Source organism: Cydia splendana, chromosome 15 (assembly GCF_910591565.1).
Source record: "Cydia splendana chromosome 15, ilCydSple1.2, whole genome shotgun sequence".
In the NCBI taxonomy this organism is placed as follows: Eukaryota; Metazoa; Arthropoda; class Insecta; order Lepidoptera; family Tortricidae; genus Cydia; species Cydia splendana.
Window position 1 is genome coordinate 10,584,669 of NC_085974.1, and position 19,005 is coordinate 10,603,673.

Below are 19,005 nucleotides of genomic sequence, written 5' to 3' on the forward strand. Positions count from 1 at the left end.
GCGTTCATAATATTTAGTGACTTTCACCCTGTGCCCTCGACGCGCATATGAGTCATGAATGTTGAAATGTTCTACTTATGTCTAATATTTTCATCAGAAGATATGTAATGCCCCAAATTATACTATAAGTAGGTACATAATATTATTATGATTACTTTCAGTAAAAATATTTGAATTATGAATTTTTAAATTCAGTTATCCTAGAATATTGGAATATAGGTAAGTATATTGTTTTTTTTTTTGTATAATTATCCCAATTTCAATGGTGTTTTGTTAGTCGATTTAGTTGTATTCGATTTAGTTCAATTTTAGTTGTAAGTATATGAAGCACAACTAGAATCGAATATTAAAGGTTCAGTGTGATTAAAGAATATAAAATTTTAATTATAGATGGTCAAGCAAATCTTGTCAGTAGAAAAAGGCGCGAAATTCAAATTTTCTATGGGACGATATCCTTTCGCCCCTACATTTTTCAAATTTGCCGCCTTTTTCTACTGACAAAATCTGCTTTGACCCAGTTTACCATGTTTTATTCCTTTTGTTAGAATTACCTAGTTCCAATGCGATCTAACCAATGTCAAATTAGTATGAACTCATATGTGCGTCGAAGGCACTGGGTAATAGTCTATTGAACTCACATATGCGTTTGGGGCACACAGCAAACTGCGACACCTGGTGAATGTCCAGGAAAAGAGGGTGGCAGTGAATGCGTGAAGTGATTTATACAACGAAACGAAAATCTGACTAGGTAGAACTCAAAATTGACCAATCAACGACGCTTTTTTAAATAGCGGGAAATTTATGGAGAAGGGACAACTGACAGTCATGTCACCTACATGTCAGTCATGTGGACCGTTTTTTAACGCAATTACTGCCACCGACGCATATATGCGTCACCGTGACTTTCACCCTGTGCCTTCGACGCACAGACGCGTTCATAATATTTAGTGACTTTCACCCTGTGCCCTCGACGCGCATATGAGTCATGAATGTTGAAATGTTCTACTTATGTCTAATATTTTCATCAGAAGATATGTAATGCCCCAAATTATACTATAAATAGGTAGGTACATAGTATTATTATGATTACTTTCAGTAATATTATTTGAATTATAAATTTTTAAAATCAGTTATCCTAGAATATTGGAATATAGGTAAGTATATTGTTTTTTTTTTGTGCAAGTATCCCAATTTCAATGGTGTTTTGTTAGTCGATTTAGTTGTATTCGATTTAGTTCAATTTTAGTTGTATATGAAGCACAATTAGAATCGAATATTAAAGGTTCAAGGTGATTAAAGAATATAAAATTTTAATTATACTGTGTGTTACTGACCATGGGGCTTTAAATCCAGGGCTCGATTCTACTCGCTAAACTGAGCTACTTTTACTATGGCACCAACCCCGAAATCCCGAAAAAAATGTTTCCTTTGTCATACATTTTGGCTGATCAGATGTCGACGTTTTCTATGGAAAAGCCAAAAATTTTTCCTCGATTTCAGGGTTGGTACCATAGTAAAAGTAGCTCAGTTTAGCGAGTAAAATCAACCCCTGGATTTAAAGCCCCATGGTCAAACACACCATGTAGATGGTCAAGCAAATCTTGTCAGTAGCAAAAGGCGCGAAATTCAAATTTTCTATGGGACGATATCCTTTCGCCCCTACATTTTTCAAATTTGCCGCCTTTTTCTACTGACAAGATCTGCTTGACCCGGTTTACCATGTTTTATTCCTTTTGATAGAATTACCTAGTTCCAATGCGAACAAACCAATGTCAAATTAGTATGAACTCATATGTCAGGGAAGCGTCTTGGGCCCAACTCTCTTTCTTACCTACATCAATGACCTTACAGAACTCAAACTTGACGGTGGATGTGTCTTCTCCTACGCTGATGACACTGTAGTGGTCTTTAATGGCAGTTCATGGGACGCGGTGTATGAAAAAGCTGAAAAGGGATTGCATAAGATAGCTACGTGGACTACGTGGTTGAGTCATAACTTACTAACTCTTAACAGCGATAAAACTAACTATATATGTTTTTCAAAGTATGTGAACACACAGCCACCTATTGATCTTAAAATAAAAATACACACATGTAATCTAGATAACACTCAGATATGTACCTGTCAAATTATTCAAAAGGTCTCCTCTACTAAATATCTGGGAGTTTTCTTAGACCTGCGGCACTCCTGGCATAACCATATCGAATACCTAAACGGAAGGATCAGGAAGCTCATTTGGCTGTTCAAAATCCTTAAACATGTTGCGTCTACACAATTACTCACCCAAATATAATTATGTCTCACTTGCCCAGTCAGTTGTGACGTACTGTGTTCCCATCTGGGGTGGAGCCAACAAAACCTAATTCTTACAGGTCGAAAGAGCCCAAAGATGTCTGCTCAAAGTAATATTTTCTAAGCCGTACAGATATCCGACTGACGAGTTGTACAAAGAATGTAATTTATTATCTATAAGAAAGCTTTATGTTCTAGGATGTTTACCATATATGAATTGCTTAATACGCTTCAACATATTGAATAACATATACACACATACATATATTAACATATTGGATGTGTCACAAAATTACACACAACAATAAAGTACAATACTAGTGCAGTAACTCGTAGGAGAAAGCGCAAAGCTGCACCAGTGCCTCTAACAAACTCTAAATATAACACCATAAACGAGCAACTCGATATCTACCCACAGCAACTATATGAGTATAAAAAAATCGTTACTGAATGGCTAAAAATTTTAACATACACACACACACACACACACACACACACACACACACACACACACACACACACACACACACACACACACAATCGAAAAACCAGAACGGGATAAAAAACGAGCGAAGAAGCGAGATGGCGCCTTACAAATTTCTAAAAAAGTTTTTGACACGTATCTCGAATACGACGCACGTATGATAAGAAAAAACTGTTTAAATCTATTATCTAAATATGAGAATAGACTAGAGCATAAAAACTATCGCTTTCGATGCGTATTTAATTTACAATAAGCAAAAGAAAATTTCATAACAATGTTCATTTTACGATGATCGACCATTTTCGGCAACTCTCGGTTAGTTTCGTTTCGGTGGTGGTACAGACAAAATTATTTGATGTGGTGCTACAGACATACCCAATGTTTATGTTTGTCATGTTGGTATACAGTTATTGCGGCGTTTTATTACACGAAGTAAAATAAAAAGTGCTGACAACCTCAACCTTAGTCTATAACCATACGAGTGACTTAAATGCCATAAATGACTTATCAGTCAAATTAGTATTATGGTATGATTATCGTGTTAATAATTTGTATTTTATTGTTTTAAATTTCTTTTTGAGTTATATTATTCAGATTGACTTTCACGGCTTCGGCAAACATTACCATTCGTCCGGGGAACGGGCTGCCGAGATGGGCCAAAAATATCAGTTGAAGGGAAGGTGCCCGTAATAATGTGTGTGTGTGATAATTATACTTTAATGACTTTACAGGCATAACCAATTCGGGAACGGTTTTCTCGCGTAATACGATACGACTCGACTAGGTAGGATTTTTTCTTCTTGCTGAACTAATCAAGGACAGAGCAAAGTCACGTTTGAATATTATGTCCGACTTTCTCAACATGGAAGCTCTCAAGATTACCACGACCGCCAACGTTCATCTGCAAAGTTATCGCTCTGAGCAGAATAAACAAAAGCAACACGATACTACTACTAAAGTTGCACCGAAAGCGCAAGCAATTTTATTGCAAACTGACCAACGTGACGACGAAGGGAAGGACGATAAGTGCCTCTTTTGCCGCACTCAATGTCATAAGTTGCCTGACTGTAAGAAGTTTAAACGCGCTTTACGTAAAGACAGATGGCGCCACGTTAAGAAGTACGGACTTTGCTACAAATGCATATCGCAACGCCACGATCGTGAGACTTGTTCTGCGCCTGTGTGCGACAAGGATGAATGCGGAGGTGCACACCACAATCTATTGCACTACGTAGACATCAGCAAAGATGGCAAAGCTTCAACTTCGCGCCCGGTTGACGTTAACGTCAGCGCCTTGCCGCAGCCCGAGTCAACATCAGTCACGGAGTCACCATCGAGTTCTACAATACAGTCATCGTCTGTAACAGAAGCTGCGACGTGCTCTATAAATACTGAAAAGCGCGTACTATTGAAAGTAGTTCCTGTCAACATTCACGGACCGAACGGCGTGTTTAGTACGACTGCCTTTTTGGACGACGGGTCTTCAGTTTCGTTGTTCAGCTCTGAGTTAGCAGCGCGCGCCGGCCTCACCGGCCGCAACGAAACCATGCGCGTGTGCGGCGCCTGGAAAGACGACGAGCTTGTGCACGAAGCAACTGTACTGACTTTACGTATTTCTAGTGCTAGTGGTAGTACACATGATGTAAATGTACGTAGCGTTCAACAATTAAGTATACCTGTACAAAATGTTAACTCAGTAGACTGTGACAAGTATGAGCATTTGAAAAAACTTAAAACTCAACTTCCTTTTGCTAAGATTTCTAAGCCAGAGTTGTTAATAGGTCAGGACAATTATAATTTACTTGTACCTTTAGAAGTATGCTTAGGGCCTGATAACGAACCGTCAGCTACACGCACCCCCTTAGGTTGGTGTATTCATGGGCCGGTACATGTGCCGCGCGCGTCGCGGGCCGCACGCTCCGCGCGATCAGCGCACGCCACGCTCAACCTCTGCGTGGTGCCTGAGGAAGACGCCGTCGCGCACGCAATGCGTGAGCTACACGACGAGGTACGCCGCTCGTTTGCGATCGACTCTTTGGGAGTTGCAGGTAAGCCTAGAGAGAATGCTGACGATGTGAAAGCGCAGGAAATGTTAGAGAAGTCTGCAGTGCTCGCCAATGGCAGGTGGTCAGTGGGTCTTCCGTGGAAAGATCCGCACGTCAGCTTGCCCGATAGTTACCCTAGCGCATTTAAGCGGCTACAGGGTGTAGAAAAGAAAATGCTAGCTGATACAGCTTATGGACTCAGGTACGAGGAACGAGTCAACCATTTGTTTGAAAACGATTTTGCACGGGAAATGGCCGACACGTCACTCACGCCTAATACATGGTACTTGCCACATTTCGGAGTTGACAATCCGAACAAGAAGAAGCTGCGTTTGGTTTATGACGCAGCAGCTAAAAGTCAAGGCAAGTCTCTAAATGACTTTCCTTAGATTCCTGTGGAGAGGTAGGAACCCCACAGGCCCAGTGAAGACGTACGCGATGACGTCGCTGATTTTCGGCGCGAACTGCTCGCCCTTTATTGCCCAGTACATTAAGAACAAGAACGCTAGCAGGTTCGAGTCTACGCTTCCAGCTGCCGTCTCTGCTATACACCGCCAGCACTATATGGACGACTATATTGATAGTCTGCCGGATGAAGCTACCGCCATCAGTATGGTAAAGAATATTCGCGATATTCACAGTGCGGGAGGTTTCGAAATCCGCAACTGGACGTGTAATAGCGCAAATGTGTTCGACACCGTGTTATACCTTTGGATATTTTAGGTAATACAGCTGTGAGGTTCGGACTGGACGATCATGATGAAGGTGAGCGCACTCTTGGACTGATGTGGTACCCTGCCAAGGATGAACTGGGGTTCGATGTGTCATTCAAGCGCATTCCCGACAGCGTCATCAAAGGCGAACTGAGACCTACGAAGAGGGTTATGTTGCGTGTTATTATGTCAATTTTTGAAATTTTTGGGTTCTTGTCACCCTTTACTACACAAGGCAAAGTTATGCTGCAGGACACCTGGCGTCTCCATATCGACTGGGACGATATTATTCCAGATGAATTGTATAAAAAATGGTGCAGTTGGTTGCAATTACTGAAGGTTATTGGAGAAATTCGCCTGCCAAGATGGTACCAGTCATGCGCTGCCAGGTGTAAGATGGGAGATGAGTTGACCACAACTTTACCAGGCTCTTCTTTTCATGCCGTGACCGAGCAATGCTACAGTGACTTAGAACTGCATTTATTCAGTGACGCCTCACTTAAGGCAATGTCAGCGGTTGCGTACTGGCGTTGGAAGAGTAACGATCAGATATGTGTCGCGTTTGTTGCTAGCAAAAGCCGAGTATCTTCGGTGAAACCTCAAACTGTGCCGCGATTGGAACTTCAAGCTGCGTTGCTAGCAGCTCGACTCGCTGACTCAATAGCGAAGGCACATCGTTTGCATGTCACACGGCGATACTTTTGGTGCGATTCAAGTACGGTGTTACACTGGATTGGCAACAACACTCGTCGATACAAGACTTTCGAGGCTAATAGATTAGGCGAGATTGACGACCTGTCTCAAGCCTCTGAATGGAGATATGTGCCAACAGGACTGAACGTGGCGGACATTGCTACAAGAGAAACGTTCAACTATCAGTCTTTTCTTAATGAGTGGTTCAAGGGACCCGAGTTTTTGTACAGCGATGAGACTTGCTGGCCAGCAAACGTCCTGCAACCCGAAAATGAAGTCGGCGCTGAAGCTTGCATGACCGTAGTACAAAACTCACGTACATGTTTCCCGGTTCCTGACCCTGAGCGCTTCTCCTCGTGGCTACGATTTATGCGTTCTACCGCTTGTGTTCTCAAGTTTACAAATAAATGCAGAGGTATCGCACTTGACGACTACGCCCTGGTGGAACAAGCAAAGCAGTTAATCCTGCGGCAAGCTCAAGAAGATTCCTTTGCCAGTGACATACAAGCAGTAAAGGCAGGAAAAGACTTGCCACGCGATAGTCGGCTGAGAAATCTATCTCCATACTTGGACGAGAACAATGTTTTACGCGTGAGCGGCCGCATTGATGCTGTTTCTGACGTACCTCAGGAAACGAAAAGGCCCATTATTCTTGACGGAAGGCATCCTACTGCCAAGCTTTTGGCCAAGCAATATCATGTGAAGGCTGCCCACGGACACCAAGAGGCGGTAGTAAATGATTTAAAACAAGAATTTTGGATAATTCACTTGCGACCTACCGTCAAAAATGTTGCGTCTCGTTGCATGCTCTGCAGGTTAAGAAAGGCTACCCCGCAGGTGCCTCGGATGGGTGACTTACCTCAAGCGCGCATGGCGCATCATCAACGTGCCTTCACCTTTTGCGGGATCGATCTGTTTGGGCCCATGGAAGTCACAGTAGGCAGACGTCGAGAAAAACGTTACGGCGTTTTGTTTACTTGCCTAACCGTTCGTGCAGTCCACATAGAAGTCGTTCACACACTTACTACTGACTCATTGATTATGGGGCGCTTCGACGAATGGCGTCTCGACGTGGGTGGCCGTCGCATATTTATTCCGACAACGGCACGAACCTACGCGGAGCAGACGTCGAATTGCGAAGATCCATACAGGAGCTCGACGAAGAACCACTTAGAGCCGAAGCTCTTAACAATCAAGTTCGCTGGACTTTTATTCCGCCCGCCAGCCCCCATTGGGGTGGGGCGTGGGAGCGCTTGATTCGGACCGTAAAGCGATCTCTTCGTGTCATTTTAAAAGAACGAGCGCCCCGAGACGAAACTCTCAGCACTCTACTAGCGGAAGTAGAAGGTATTGTCAACGGTCGACCACTAACACACGTGTCGGTAGAGCCGGGCTCCTCTGACGCGCTTACGCCCAACCACTTTCTTGTAGGCTCTTCATCCAGGTTGCCAATACATGGCGTATTTGACGATTCAGACTTAGCTTTAAGGAAGCAATGGCGAATAGCGCAGCGATTGGCCGATATGTACTGGAAGCGGTGGATGAAGGAGTTCCTCCCGCTTCTGTTACCGAGAAAGAAGTGGCAACAGGAGCAGAAGCCACTGGGTGTCGGTGACCTAGTGCTTGTCGTTGACCCTGACTCGCCTCGGAACGTGTGGCCACGAGGCCTAATAAAAAGTGTCCTGCCTGGAAAAGACGGTCGCATCAGGGTAGTCGACATCAGCACCGCTACCGGCGTGCTGCGCCGGTCTGTGGCGCGCGTGGCTCCTGTACCCTTAGCTAATTAGTGCTAGTTTGCGCACTAGGGTGGGGAGTGTAGATGACGGCCTCCTTTGATATCGATATACTTTTATACCTTTTTCTATATTTTACTGTTTTACTGTCACTAATGTCATTCGGAAAAATTACACCTATATTTTGCAAGATTTCCTCGTTTTTATTGCGAATCAAGCTCACGACCTTTTCAGTCCCCATCAGATATATCGGAACGGCCGAGGTATGTATTCACAAATATCTGAACAATGTAAATTATAATGTAGTTAAAGTGCATGCTCAGATATTTTGGAGCTCAAGGGTTGCTCAAGATCTGCTCAACCTCGGCCATGGCGACTGGCGAGAGCTATCGCAAGACCGGGAAACATGGCGTGATCTGGTGTCGGAAGCCAGGACTCATTTTCGGTCGTTGCGTCACCGTAGCCGTCGTAAGTAATGTCAATATCCAGACAGGGAAATGGGGACTATTTACGTTTGTATGAAAATGCGATTTATGGGCGGTGGTCGTACATATTCGTCTTAAGGCGGAAATTAATCTAATGAAGGTTTTTGCAATTGGGCTTATAAAAATAAATAATAATTTTGGGTTAGCATTTGAATCACGCATTATAGCGAGGGGCGGGGGGAAGGGTGGCATTTTATAGGGGTTGGTGACCCCTTTCAAACGACACCCGATTTGTGTCTAGGAGACGCGTAGTTTTTTTTTTATAAGTGTTTGAAATTACGTGTGACGGAAGTGACGGAACGAAATACAGTGCCAGAGTCACCGTTAGGTACGACGACGAGCGAAGCGAGGAGGAGTGTTAGGTATCTTGCGTTCACAACACACTAGATATGAGCGCCGATAGGCATTTAGCCGGCGGCGGCGCGCCGGTCAAAATCGGTCGGCGGCGGCGGCGAATCGGCGGCGTGGCCTTGAAACACCTTTGATTAATGCAAAAAGAATTCAAACCAAAATTTTACCGATAATACATGTTTTTGCTGTAAGAAAGTTATAAAATAAGTGCATTTTTCAATTTCAATCAAAATTGATTGAATAAAGGTACGATTTTTTTTTATATAGTATAAACGATATCGCGCAGCATCAGAGGCGGTCTTAATCTTGGCGAGGACCTGGTCGGAAGATCTTTGCGTGGCCCTTATCTTTTGTGCTAAGTAAAAAGTAGCGGATTGACTGTATCAGGGAAACGTCTGGTCGACAGTCCAAAGAGCCGATTCGAAGTGAGGAAAATCAAGCTCCGTCATTAACCAATATCGACCCAATACTACCGATTTATGTCAAACCGATTTATGTCAAAAAGTGAGGCCCAAGGCCGAGCACCTAACACCGAAGACCTGATTCCGACGCCTTCCCATGCGAGGCTAGAAGCTGAGCTGCAGGTAAGCTTACAGCTTAGAATCGAACGCCAAGTGTGAGCTTGGCTGACGGCCGAATGCGCGGAGCGCCGACTACGGCGCGCTTCTGTGCGAGGCCGAAGGCCAAGCTGCAAGAGAGCAGAGCTTGGAATTGAACTATTGGTCCAGTGTAAGCAAGTCCGAAGGCCGATAAAGACCGAGGCCATAGTATTAAACACCTGGAGCTTTCCTGCAGGTGCATTTGTGCGAGGCCAAAGGCCGTGCTGCAGTGGAGCTAAGATCGGAGAAGAACCAATGACCAAGCATTTTAAAAGCGAGGAAAACTTGGAGGTTCAGATAGCGGCTTACTTCTATGCGAGCGATGTGAGGCCAAAGATTGGGCTGCGAGAGAGCAAAGCTTGAAATTTGAACAATGGCCAAGCTTAAATGAGACTAGATTCCGTTTCCGATGCCTTCCGTGCGAAGCCAACGGCCACCTTTGGGCGTGAAAGCACTTAATATCTGAAATTAACTCCCTTTTACCCCTTTTAAGACATTCAACCATGCTTGCAATGGTTAAATTAGCGGCGGCGGCGGATGAGCTAGCCAGCTGGCAAAATTAGTCATTTCGTTGCACTAACACTAGAAGCGCGGTTACCAAACAGAAAAGTTTGAATTACCATCAATATTTTTGAATTATATGGACCTAAAATACCTTTTGAATGTCTATAAGCTATTCAGACTGGCCCCGTTAAAGATCTAAACTAGATATAATATATATTATCTGATTCTGAAAGTAGTAGTATCTAACAAGGTCACGCCGATTCCACGCCGATATCGCAGCGTCGGCGGCGGCGGCGCGAAAGTTTTGTCGGCGGCGGCGGCGCGCCGGCGCGGCGCTCATATCTACAACACACCCGAGTCGCTGTCTAAAAAGAAATACAGTGGTCAAAAACATGTATACGGACAAAGTGCTCAAAAACATGTATACGGTCAAAGTGCTCAAAAATATGTATACGAAATTTTCTAAGTCCAAATTGGTTACCCTTTCGTATTATTTTTTTGAACATAACCTCAAAAAATAAAAAAAATATTTTCGTGGTAACTATTGATTTCCTAACTTTGGGTATGGGTTCGGGGTGGTTCCTACTCCCTCCCCCCTCCCTATAATGCGTAATTCAAATGCAACCCCATAATTTTATGTTGAAACAAGTTTGAAATAAATACCTACGTAGATGAAAAAATACAATCTTGCCTTTTATCAAATCACATCATTTTTTGAGAAATTTGCGAATTAAGTAATCCAAATATCGGTTACAAATAAGAAGTCCCTATCACAGTTATAAACCCTGGCAGGGTTCAATACATAATAATATCGGTATTTAACTAAACATAAGACAAACTCGTTATTTCATTTACGCGAGCGGAGCTGCGGGCCCGTCTAGTATTAAACAGAAATTTGTCAAAATGCATGGTAAATTGTATTAAAATTTGATTAAGTTTTTAATTTAAAGTATGATACCTTATATTAAGTATAAGATTAAGACTTAGAGAATTATGGTAAATCTTTGTAACTAATGGAAGAGCGGAGCCTTCTGGCACAAGTATTTGTTTACTTAAAAGAAGGTTCTTGTTTTAGTTCTAGTTAAAATGTATTATTGTGTAACCAATAAATCATTTTTCATTAATTTCATTTTCATATGTGCGTCGGGGGCACTGGGTAATAGTCTGTTGAACTCACATATCTGTTTGGGGCACACAGCAAAGTGCGGCACCTGGTGAATGTCCAGGAAAAGAAGGTGGCAGTGAATGCGTTAAACGAGCAAGTCTTGTATATATATATTTCGGGGATCTTGGAAACGGCTCCAACGATTTCGATGAAATAAACCCCCGGGTGTTACCTCAGGAAAAACGCGCATTTTTGAGTTTTTATATGTTTTCCGGGCAAAGCAAGGTCTCTCAGATATTTTATAAACTTGAGCTTGACGTGTACGGGTTCCATAAGAAGTAGTCTATGCCATGCTCCCTTGTCATCGGCCAGGCCCGGCCGTTTTTCATTTCCTTATTGAATCCTTTCACCGCCAACTAAAAAGGGCATCCTTTCAGACAAGCTCCAGACGTCTAGACTAACCGTAGTTTTCATAATATTAATGTTAGTATGAATATGCAAAGGAACTAAAGACGACATTAAACTGCACTTAAAGACGTTTCTCATTTTACCCAGGTACGAATTTAACTCTTGAAAGTTAAATAATAAAGTACCTAAATATGTTATGTAGAATAAGTATAAGAATAAGATAAAATAATAAGAATAATATTTATTTGAAAGAAAAAACCTTGTTAACAAATATCAATATCCTGTATTAATATTGTTACAAGTTGGGCCATAAATTAATACTTTCAACCGTATACCTACTCTAAAGAGCATCCTAACAAACAAGTGGGCCTAACCTAACCCGAGTAATATAGGAAACAAGTGTTCCTATTAATAAGGCTTAAACAGACGGCCGGGACTCTCCTTGTGGCTTCTTGGTAGGCCAACGATTTGTATTCCAATGGCTAACCCACGGAATACTGGTTCACCGAAGAAATGACCTCTCGTCGGGTGACAATTAAGCAAAAGTCACTAAGTAACATCATTGAAATTATTGGACAATAAACCGTGTTACAAGTGTAATAAAGTGCATTGTTACTTTAATTTTTTGATAGTACTTAGTGAGTTTTGCTTGTCACCCGACGATATAAGCTACACTTTATGTAGAATTTACGAAGACACCTCTCACATAGGCTCTCTTGTAAAATACGAAGCCAAAAGTATGCGGTAGCAATGCACTTGTACCCTCTTTATGAATGGAGTTAATTCCACTCTATAGTAGGAATGCAGTTTTGCAGCTCGCTGTACAGTCAGCGTCATATGTGACGTTCTACGGAAAAGGTACCTTATGACGGCTGGCGCTTACGTCGCCGAGCACCGCAATAGTATTTGAGCTACGTTAATAATAGCGTAAGCGTCAACCGCCATAAGGTACCTTTACCCGTGGGACGTCACATATAGTAGGCAGCATCCAAAGTATTCAAAAAGTTCGGTACACCATACAAATTATCAGTGGCGTAGCTAGGCGTGGGCGAAGTGGGCGAGGCCTCGCGCCTCGTAGATGCGACTTCGCCCACGGCTAGATTAGTTCACGCTACTGCCAGTGCGACAAAACCATACCTACGTTGTGGTTGTACGTTTAGATTTACAGCGCGGCATCGACAGCAGCGCGTTCATTCATAACAATCATAACGTTATTAAGTAGGTATAGGTACCTACTTATCGCTAACAAATAATAATGTTACGAAGAACAATTTATACGTATTGAACGAAATTTCAAACACAGACGGTTATACCGACCGAACAAATAAGTAGTAGGGCCAGCTTATTGGCGACAAATCCCTAGGGCCGGATTACTCCTCCGGCGCGGGAGCTTCAATTGCCCGTCTTGGCTACTATTCGTACCTATAGTTGTCTCTGCCGTGGCCAGATCTTACAATTCATCATTATGTGGCAATCATTTCATAAAATAATTAGTTGGCTACATCACGAAAAGTCAAATCTAACCTAACCATATCACGAAGTGATCAATTCTAAAATGGCATTTCATGAAATGATCAAACCGTATGATCTGGCCACGACATCTCTAATGGCAGATTAAATTAGTTAGTGTTCCCACTTGCCTTACTATTTTAGCGTAAATATATTCGGGCAAAACGATTTATCAATAGAAAAAATGTGGCAAAATATGGGCAAAATTGATGTTAACGATTTTGAGCTTCACGCCTTTTCTATCCACCAATTGGTATGCCTGGCTGTTGCCCAGTTTTAAGTTTCGTCTTTCAAGTTACCCGCTCAATCTTTCATGTTTCATCCCGGATTGTCCAGAAATGGGAATTCACCGTTTTCCTAAAACCACCCAAATCAAAAGTATATGGAGGGATGGGAGGGATGGGGTAAAAGTGTATGGGGGGTTGCTTATGATTTGAAGTCCAGGCGGCTTAGCACGGTCGCGTTTTTATCCCTTGTCACCATGCCTGTCACGTTCTAACAAGTATGTAAGTGCGAAAGGGACGCGCATAGTGATAGTCTTCGAGCAACACTGGCTTCCGACACATCGATAGTCGATAAAAATGGAACCGTGCTGAGCCCGCAGGAAGAGCGCAATACAATTCGTGTCATCCACGATGACAGGCAGATTTGTCAAATCTAACCTTTAATAACATGACAATACGTGTCAAGGCACGCGTCTTCGAAAATGACACGATCTAGGTATACAATACGTACAATTAGCATTCAGCGGCTCCCCTTGTTGTAATTGCAGAGCGATACATCAGTGTACCGCAAGGAGCGAAATCACAGTCAGGAGATGGACGCCAGCCTTTACTCTATTTACAAGCGTTCACAGGATTCCTCAGCAGCTATGAACATGTCATGCGACGAACGAAAGAAGTAACATTATTCATTTATTCCAAAAGCGCGATAGGTGAGGGCCGATAGAGGGGTGAGGGCCGAGAGCGCGTTTGCCCGGCCGCCGCGCCGGTGCAATAATGTAAAATATCGTTGCTTTTAATGCAATTAGGTACTTTAATTTGAATGTTTTTTTTTCCCGACTTAAGTATTTTTTCCCGATAATAGTGCCTTTTGATCTGGCAACCCTACGTACAGCGAGCGGAAGATACAACTAGAAGTACCTCCTTACTCCTTATTTAACTTTACCAGCAAAAAACTAAAAAATGTCAAACTCATTGCGGCTGGTAGGTATCTGGCTGGTAGCGAACTCGAGTCGACTCTCACAAACCTCTGTAATTCCTCTTTTTTTCTGATACTGACTTATAAGAAACATTTCCTGCCTGTTAAGATTTAAATCCTAGTAGGTACTTACATAGTTTTGCTTTTATTTCCAAAGTAAGTATTAACCCTACTTATTTTATGGTACAGCGGTAGCAGAAAGAAGGAAGGTGATCAACCGAAAACAACATCTGGGCGCAGAAAAACCGATCCTGGATGTGGCACTAGATCGGGATCACGGCAAATAAGTAATAATCATTACTAGCTTTTTTTTCGTAAGTCTGTAGGTAGGTAAGTAGGTAAAATACATAAATAAATAGGTATTATAGGACATTATTACACAAATTTACTAAGTCCCACAGTTTGCTTAATAAAGGGGCCCACTGATTAACAGTCCCCCGGGTTCCTAACAACTGACAGGCCGATACCGTCCGGCGGACTGTTAATCAGTGGGCCCCTTAAGGCTGTTGTTATTTTTACTTTTCTTACCACAATGGTGGAAACTGGAGTGCTGCTTGCCTGGTCTGACTAGGTAAGACTAAATACCTACTTAACTCCTATCGAAGTTTACAATCCCAGAGGTCTAAAATTGCAGGGATCCCTAAGAGTAACTATTCACTGTATTGATAGCGGGAGAAATGCACGTCTCTCGATTTTAACACAAGGGTTCCTCCATAATTCTGAAAACCTACGACTACTCATGGTCTAATAAAACATGGTCTTCCATTCCCAGAGTGACACGGGCCTACGTCACAATAACATTGCCACTTTATTTCAACATAACATGTTACATGGGTACATTATACCTATGGTTAATAAGTTAAAACATTTCTTTATAATTTTATAATTTTCATTTATATGTATTTTAGCTTAAATTTTACAATAACACGTCATTTTTTATTACTCGTTAGCAATATCTTCCGATTCACGAAAGAAATTTCAGACTTTCGGGTAATTCTGTTTATACTACTGGCAACACAGGATAGCGCTGTGCACATTTGACAATTCGGATCTAGATAACTTCATGCCCTGACCGTCATCCTTGTCGAACGCGTGTTAATTGTTATTTCCTTCTCGCTCAGTGTCAGCAGTCGCAGTGTTTTCCAAACTTTTCACGTCGTAAGCTTGGTAATTAATGTGTAACTGTGAATTAGTTTTTTAAACGTTTGTCTTGTATAGATAAATTTAATACATTAGATTTGTTTTATTTGACGACCGGTCTGGTCTAGTGGATAGTGACCCTGTCTGCTAAGCCGATGGTCCTGGGTTCGAATCCCATTAAGGGCATTTATTTGTGTGATGAACACTAATATTTGTTCCTGAGTCATGGTTGTTTTCTATGTATATAAGTATGTATTTATCTATACAAGTATGTATATCGTCGCCTAGTACCCATAGTACAAGCTTTGCTTAGTTTGGGGCTAGGTCTGATCTGTGTAAGTTGTCCCCTAATATTATATTATATTATATTATTATTTTACTATGTTTCTACATGAATAACTTAAAATTAATGCCGTTAAAATAATTTTCACCGTTGGTTAAAATTCTCCCACATTTCAAAGTTTGAGAACCTGTAAACAGCATGATGACGTAGGCGCGTGTCAGTTAGGTCATACGCGAATCTCGGAATGGAGTACCAGGCGGAGTATATTATTATACCATGCGACTACTAATATGGACACAACACACAACAAACACTTATAAGCGATATTTTATTTTGACAATAGGTATAATAAAATATCTAAGTACCTACCAAATACTTATCTCTTGTTACTTATGTCACTTTACGTCGGGACACCCATGCAATACATATTTATTTAAAATAGTTTTGTTGATGTTACAGCTATAGCTTACGACAGCACCAAGTCTTCAAAATCTGTAACTTTTCCGGATACCTTTGGTGCGGCCATTGAACCAAAAACCGAACGTGACCAAAAAGATAAGCCAAAATACGGTGAGCACCAAAATACAACACCGTAACAAGTTACCTACACCACAGTAGGTGTAGGTTAGAATCGCACCGTTCCGGTACTATCGTATCGTTCTGAAAAATACGATGTATTTATATATTACTGTAAAAGCTCGAGGTCGTATACATATACTAGGTAAACATCAGGCGGGAACAAATAGGTATGCACCGTGAATGCAGTGGCGTTTACTCTTAACGGCTCGGCCACGACGTTGCGCGACTGGCGACTGCGACAACCATAAGTGGGAACGAAAGTTCCGATCGCTGTATCTCGCTCCAACTTGTGGTTGCCGCCGCCGTCGCCAGTCGCGCAATGTCGTGGCTGAGGCTGAGCCATTAGGCTGGATACGAAGCATCCTCAGTATTCTTCAGCTTCTCGGCTGGACCTCTTGTTCCCTAAGTTGTGAAAACTATGAACTTGCATATCATCCCATTTTTTGTATGTTTTTCGCAGATCAGGACAGTAAAGGCATATCCATTAGTAAATGTTTCGCCGATAGTCCACCAGCGGCCATGGGCTCGCCAACCAGAGGAACCTACGATAATCTAGAAGATGCGGACCTGTGGCTTGCGTTTCTATTGGAGACGGGACTGCTTGAGATCAGTGAAACAGGTTATTGACTAAGGGCTCATTTAGACGATGCGAGAACTCGCATGCGAGTTTCATTACATTGTGGGTTTTGATCGGTCGGTTGAATTCGCATGCGAGTTCTTGCATCGTCTTAAATGAGCCCTAATGTTAATCTACATTATTCGCCGTTCGTGTCGCGCACACTCATAAACATACAGACATATTTACCTATAGCTAAAAATGTTAAAAAAACACCTTTAAAAATTTGAGTGGTATCCTTGTTGGCTGGTAGAATTGACTTTTAAATGAAAAATTTATGCTTAATAACGTTCATTTAGATATGATTTGGTTTGATTTTGTATGATATGCACACGCGTTGGTGTGGTGAAAAATTATGTGTTTCACTCGGTGAGACGCAATAACATTGGACCAATATATTGGACAGATGGATCGAATACCACCCTAACCCTCGTGCCTTGAAACCTTCGCAACGCTCAAGATTCATCTCGATTAGAACCACTCGCGCCCAAATGCCCATAACATACTTACTTAACTATACGAACCAGTTGAACTGCGAGTACCTATTATAGTATTTTTCCAACTGGAAGGCGAAGGGTACGCTGATAGATGCCAATTCCATACTCCATACAGTTCTGCGACATTTGCCATTTTGTCTTAAATTGTATGGAGATGGCACTGACACTTCCAGTTTGAAAAATACTATTCATTGCAATACACACATTTAATACTATAAAATTAAAGTTAAATATAAAATTTCAATAGTCAATGTGTACCTTCCTTCTTCTGAACCTTTAGGTAGATTTTTAGCGGGCTCTATTTGCAGGTCCAAGCCCATCCATTCGGATGGCCACCCGTCGGCTAACACTAACAGACAGTCCAGACTCTATCCTTCAGCAGCTTACTTACTACAATAAGGTAATAGGTATCCTGTTAACTTAGGATTTAACAGAATCGCGATGGGATTAATCAGTCGCCCCTAAAAGCCGTAACACACTACCGAACCACACAGAAATATACCTTTCTCGCTCTCACTTATGGGTGCGAACCACCGTGACCGGTGCTGTGCGGTAGTGTGTTATGGGGTTAAGATTTGTCAGCGGGTAATTTGGCAGTTAATAGGGATGTTTCCTGTACTTAAAATAAATTATTTCAAACCGTGCACGAAATAAAGCACCAGATAATTATTAGAAAAACATAGATAGCAGCTATTTTTAAACTCAATTTGTATTTAATAAATCGGATTGAAATATAAAAAGTAGGTGAGTTTACCGTGACGTCACTACATTCGTTTTCATATAAATTCTATTTTCGTTTTGACAGTTCTAAAAAAGAAGCTGATTTGACTAGTAGGAATGTAGCCTATTAAGTAGATATAGCTGGTCAAGCAGATCTTGTCAGTAAAAAAAGGCGCGAAATTCAAAAACTCTATGGGACGATATCCCTTCGCGCCTACATTATTCAAATTTGCCGCCTTCTTCTACTGACAAGATCTGCTTGACCAGCTTATATTTAATTATTTAACCTTTATTGCACAAAAGCAAACCTTACATCACAACAGGCTGACGTGACGCAATGCTTCAGGGCATTCTTTCTAAAGTTCCAGTCAACATCGAAATTCAAATCAATTAGAGTTTAGACGAACGAACGAAGTTTATCGGGATCATAGCATTCATAACCTAGTGACACATATTTATTCGAACTTCCGCAGTCGATACCTACTATTAAACAGACGCTGCAAAGCTACGCTTTAATTAAATAAGATATCAATTTCCATTTTCCCGGAAACAAAGTAAAACCAGCAGTATTTAATGTAGTTATTGATAGAACTGAAACTCGACACTATTCGTAGTCAGGACAAAATAATGAAGCTCATATTATATTCCAGACGTCCACGGCGACCGATTCCGCAACTTTGAGAGACGACTACGAGGGTATACACCGTCTGTGTCCGGGATTGTTCCATAATACTGTTAGTAAACAATTTATAAAGAGCGAGTTATGTTTATTAAGAGCCAACGGGAGTGGTCATTTCTCCATACAAACGTAGGGCAAACCTTGGCTTATCGGTGATAAGTACTTGGTAATTCGGTGATAATGCATTGTTAAATTACGCTGAGCTCACAATGCTGAAATGTAAGCAATGAAATCGCTGCCAACCCGATTGCAAGCATCAAAACTGACAGCTGCCAACGATTTTATGGCTCGCATTTCCTCATGGTGAGAACTGTGTAAGATTATAACGGAGTATCACCGAATTACCAAGTATCACCGATAAGCCAAGGT

The 19,005-nt window shown here is 41.9% G+C and overlaps 1 protein-coding gene across 1 annotated transcript in view; it reads left to right on the forward strand.

Annotated features, from left to right (window-relative positions):
• LOC134797615 (uncharacterized) overlaps positions 1-19,005 on the forward strand; it is a 52,581-nt gene that overhangs the window by 31,164 nt on the left and 2,412 nt on the right. Inside the window, exons 14-19 of the mRNA XM_063769930.1 lie at positions 13,695-13,822; positions 14,312-14,409; positions 16,005-16,115; positions 16,585-16,743; positions 17,546-17,637; positions 18,608-18,691. Coding sequence (XP_063626000.1) covers positions 13,695-13,822; positions 14,312-14,409; positions 16,005-16,115; positions 16,585-16,743; positions 17,546-17,637; positions 18,608-18,691 — 672 coding nt within the window. The remainder of the gene's footprint in view (positions 1-13,694; positions 13,823-14,311; positions 14,410-16,004; positions 16,116-16,584; positions 16,744-17,545; positions 17,638-18,607; positions 18,692-19,005) is intronic.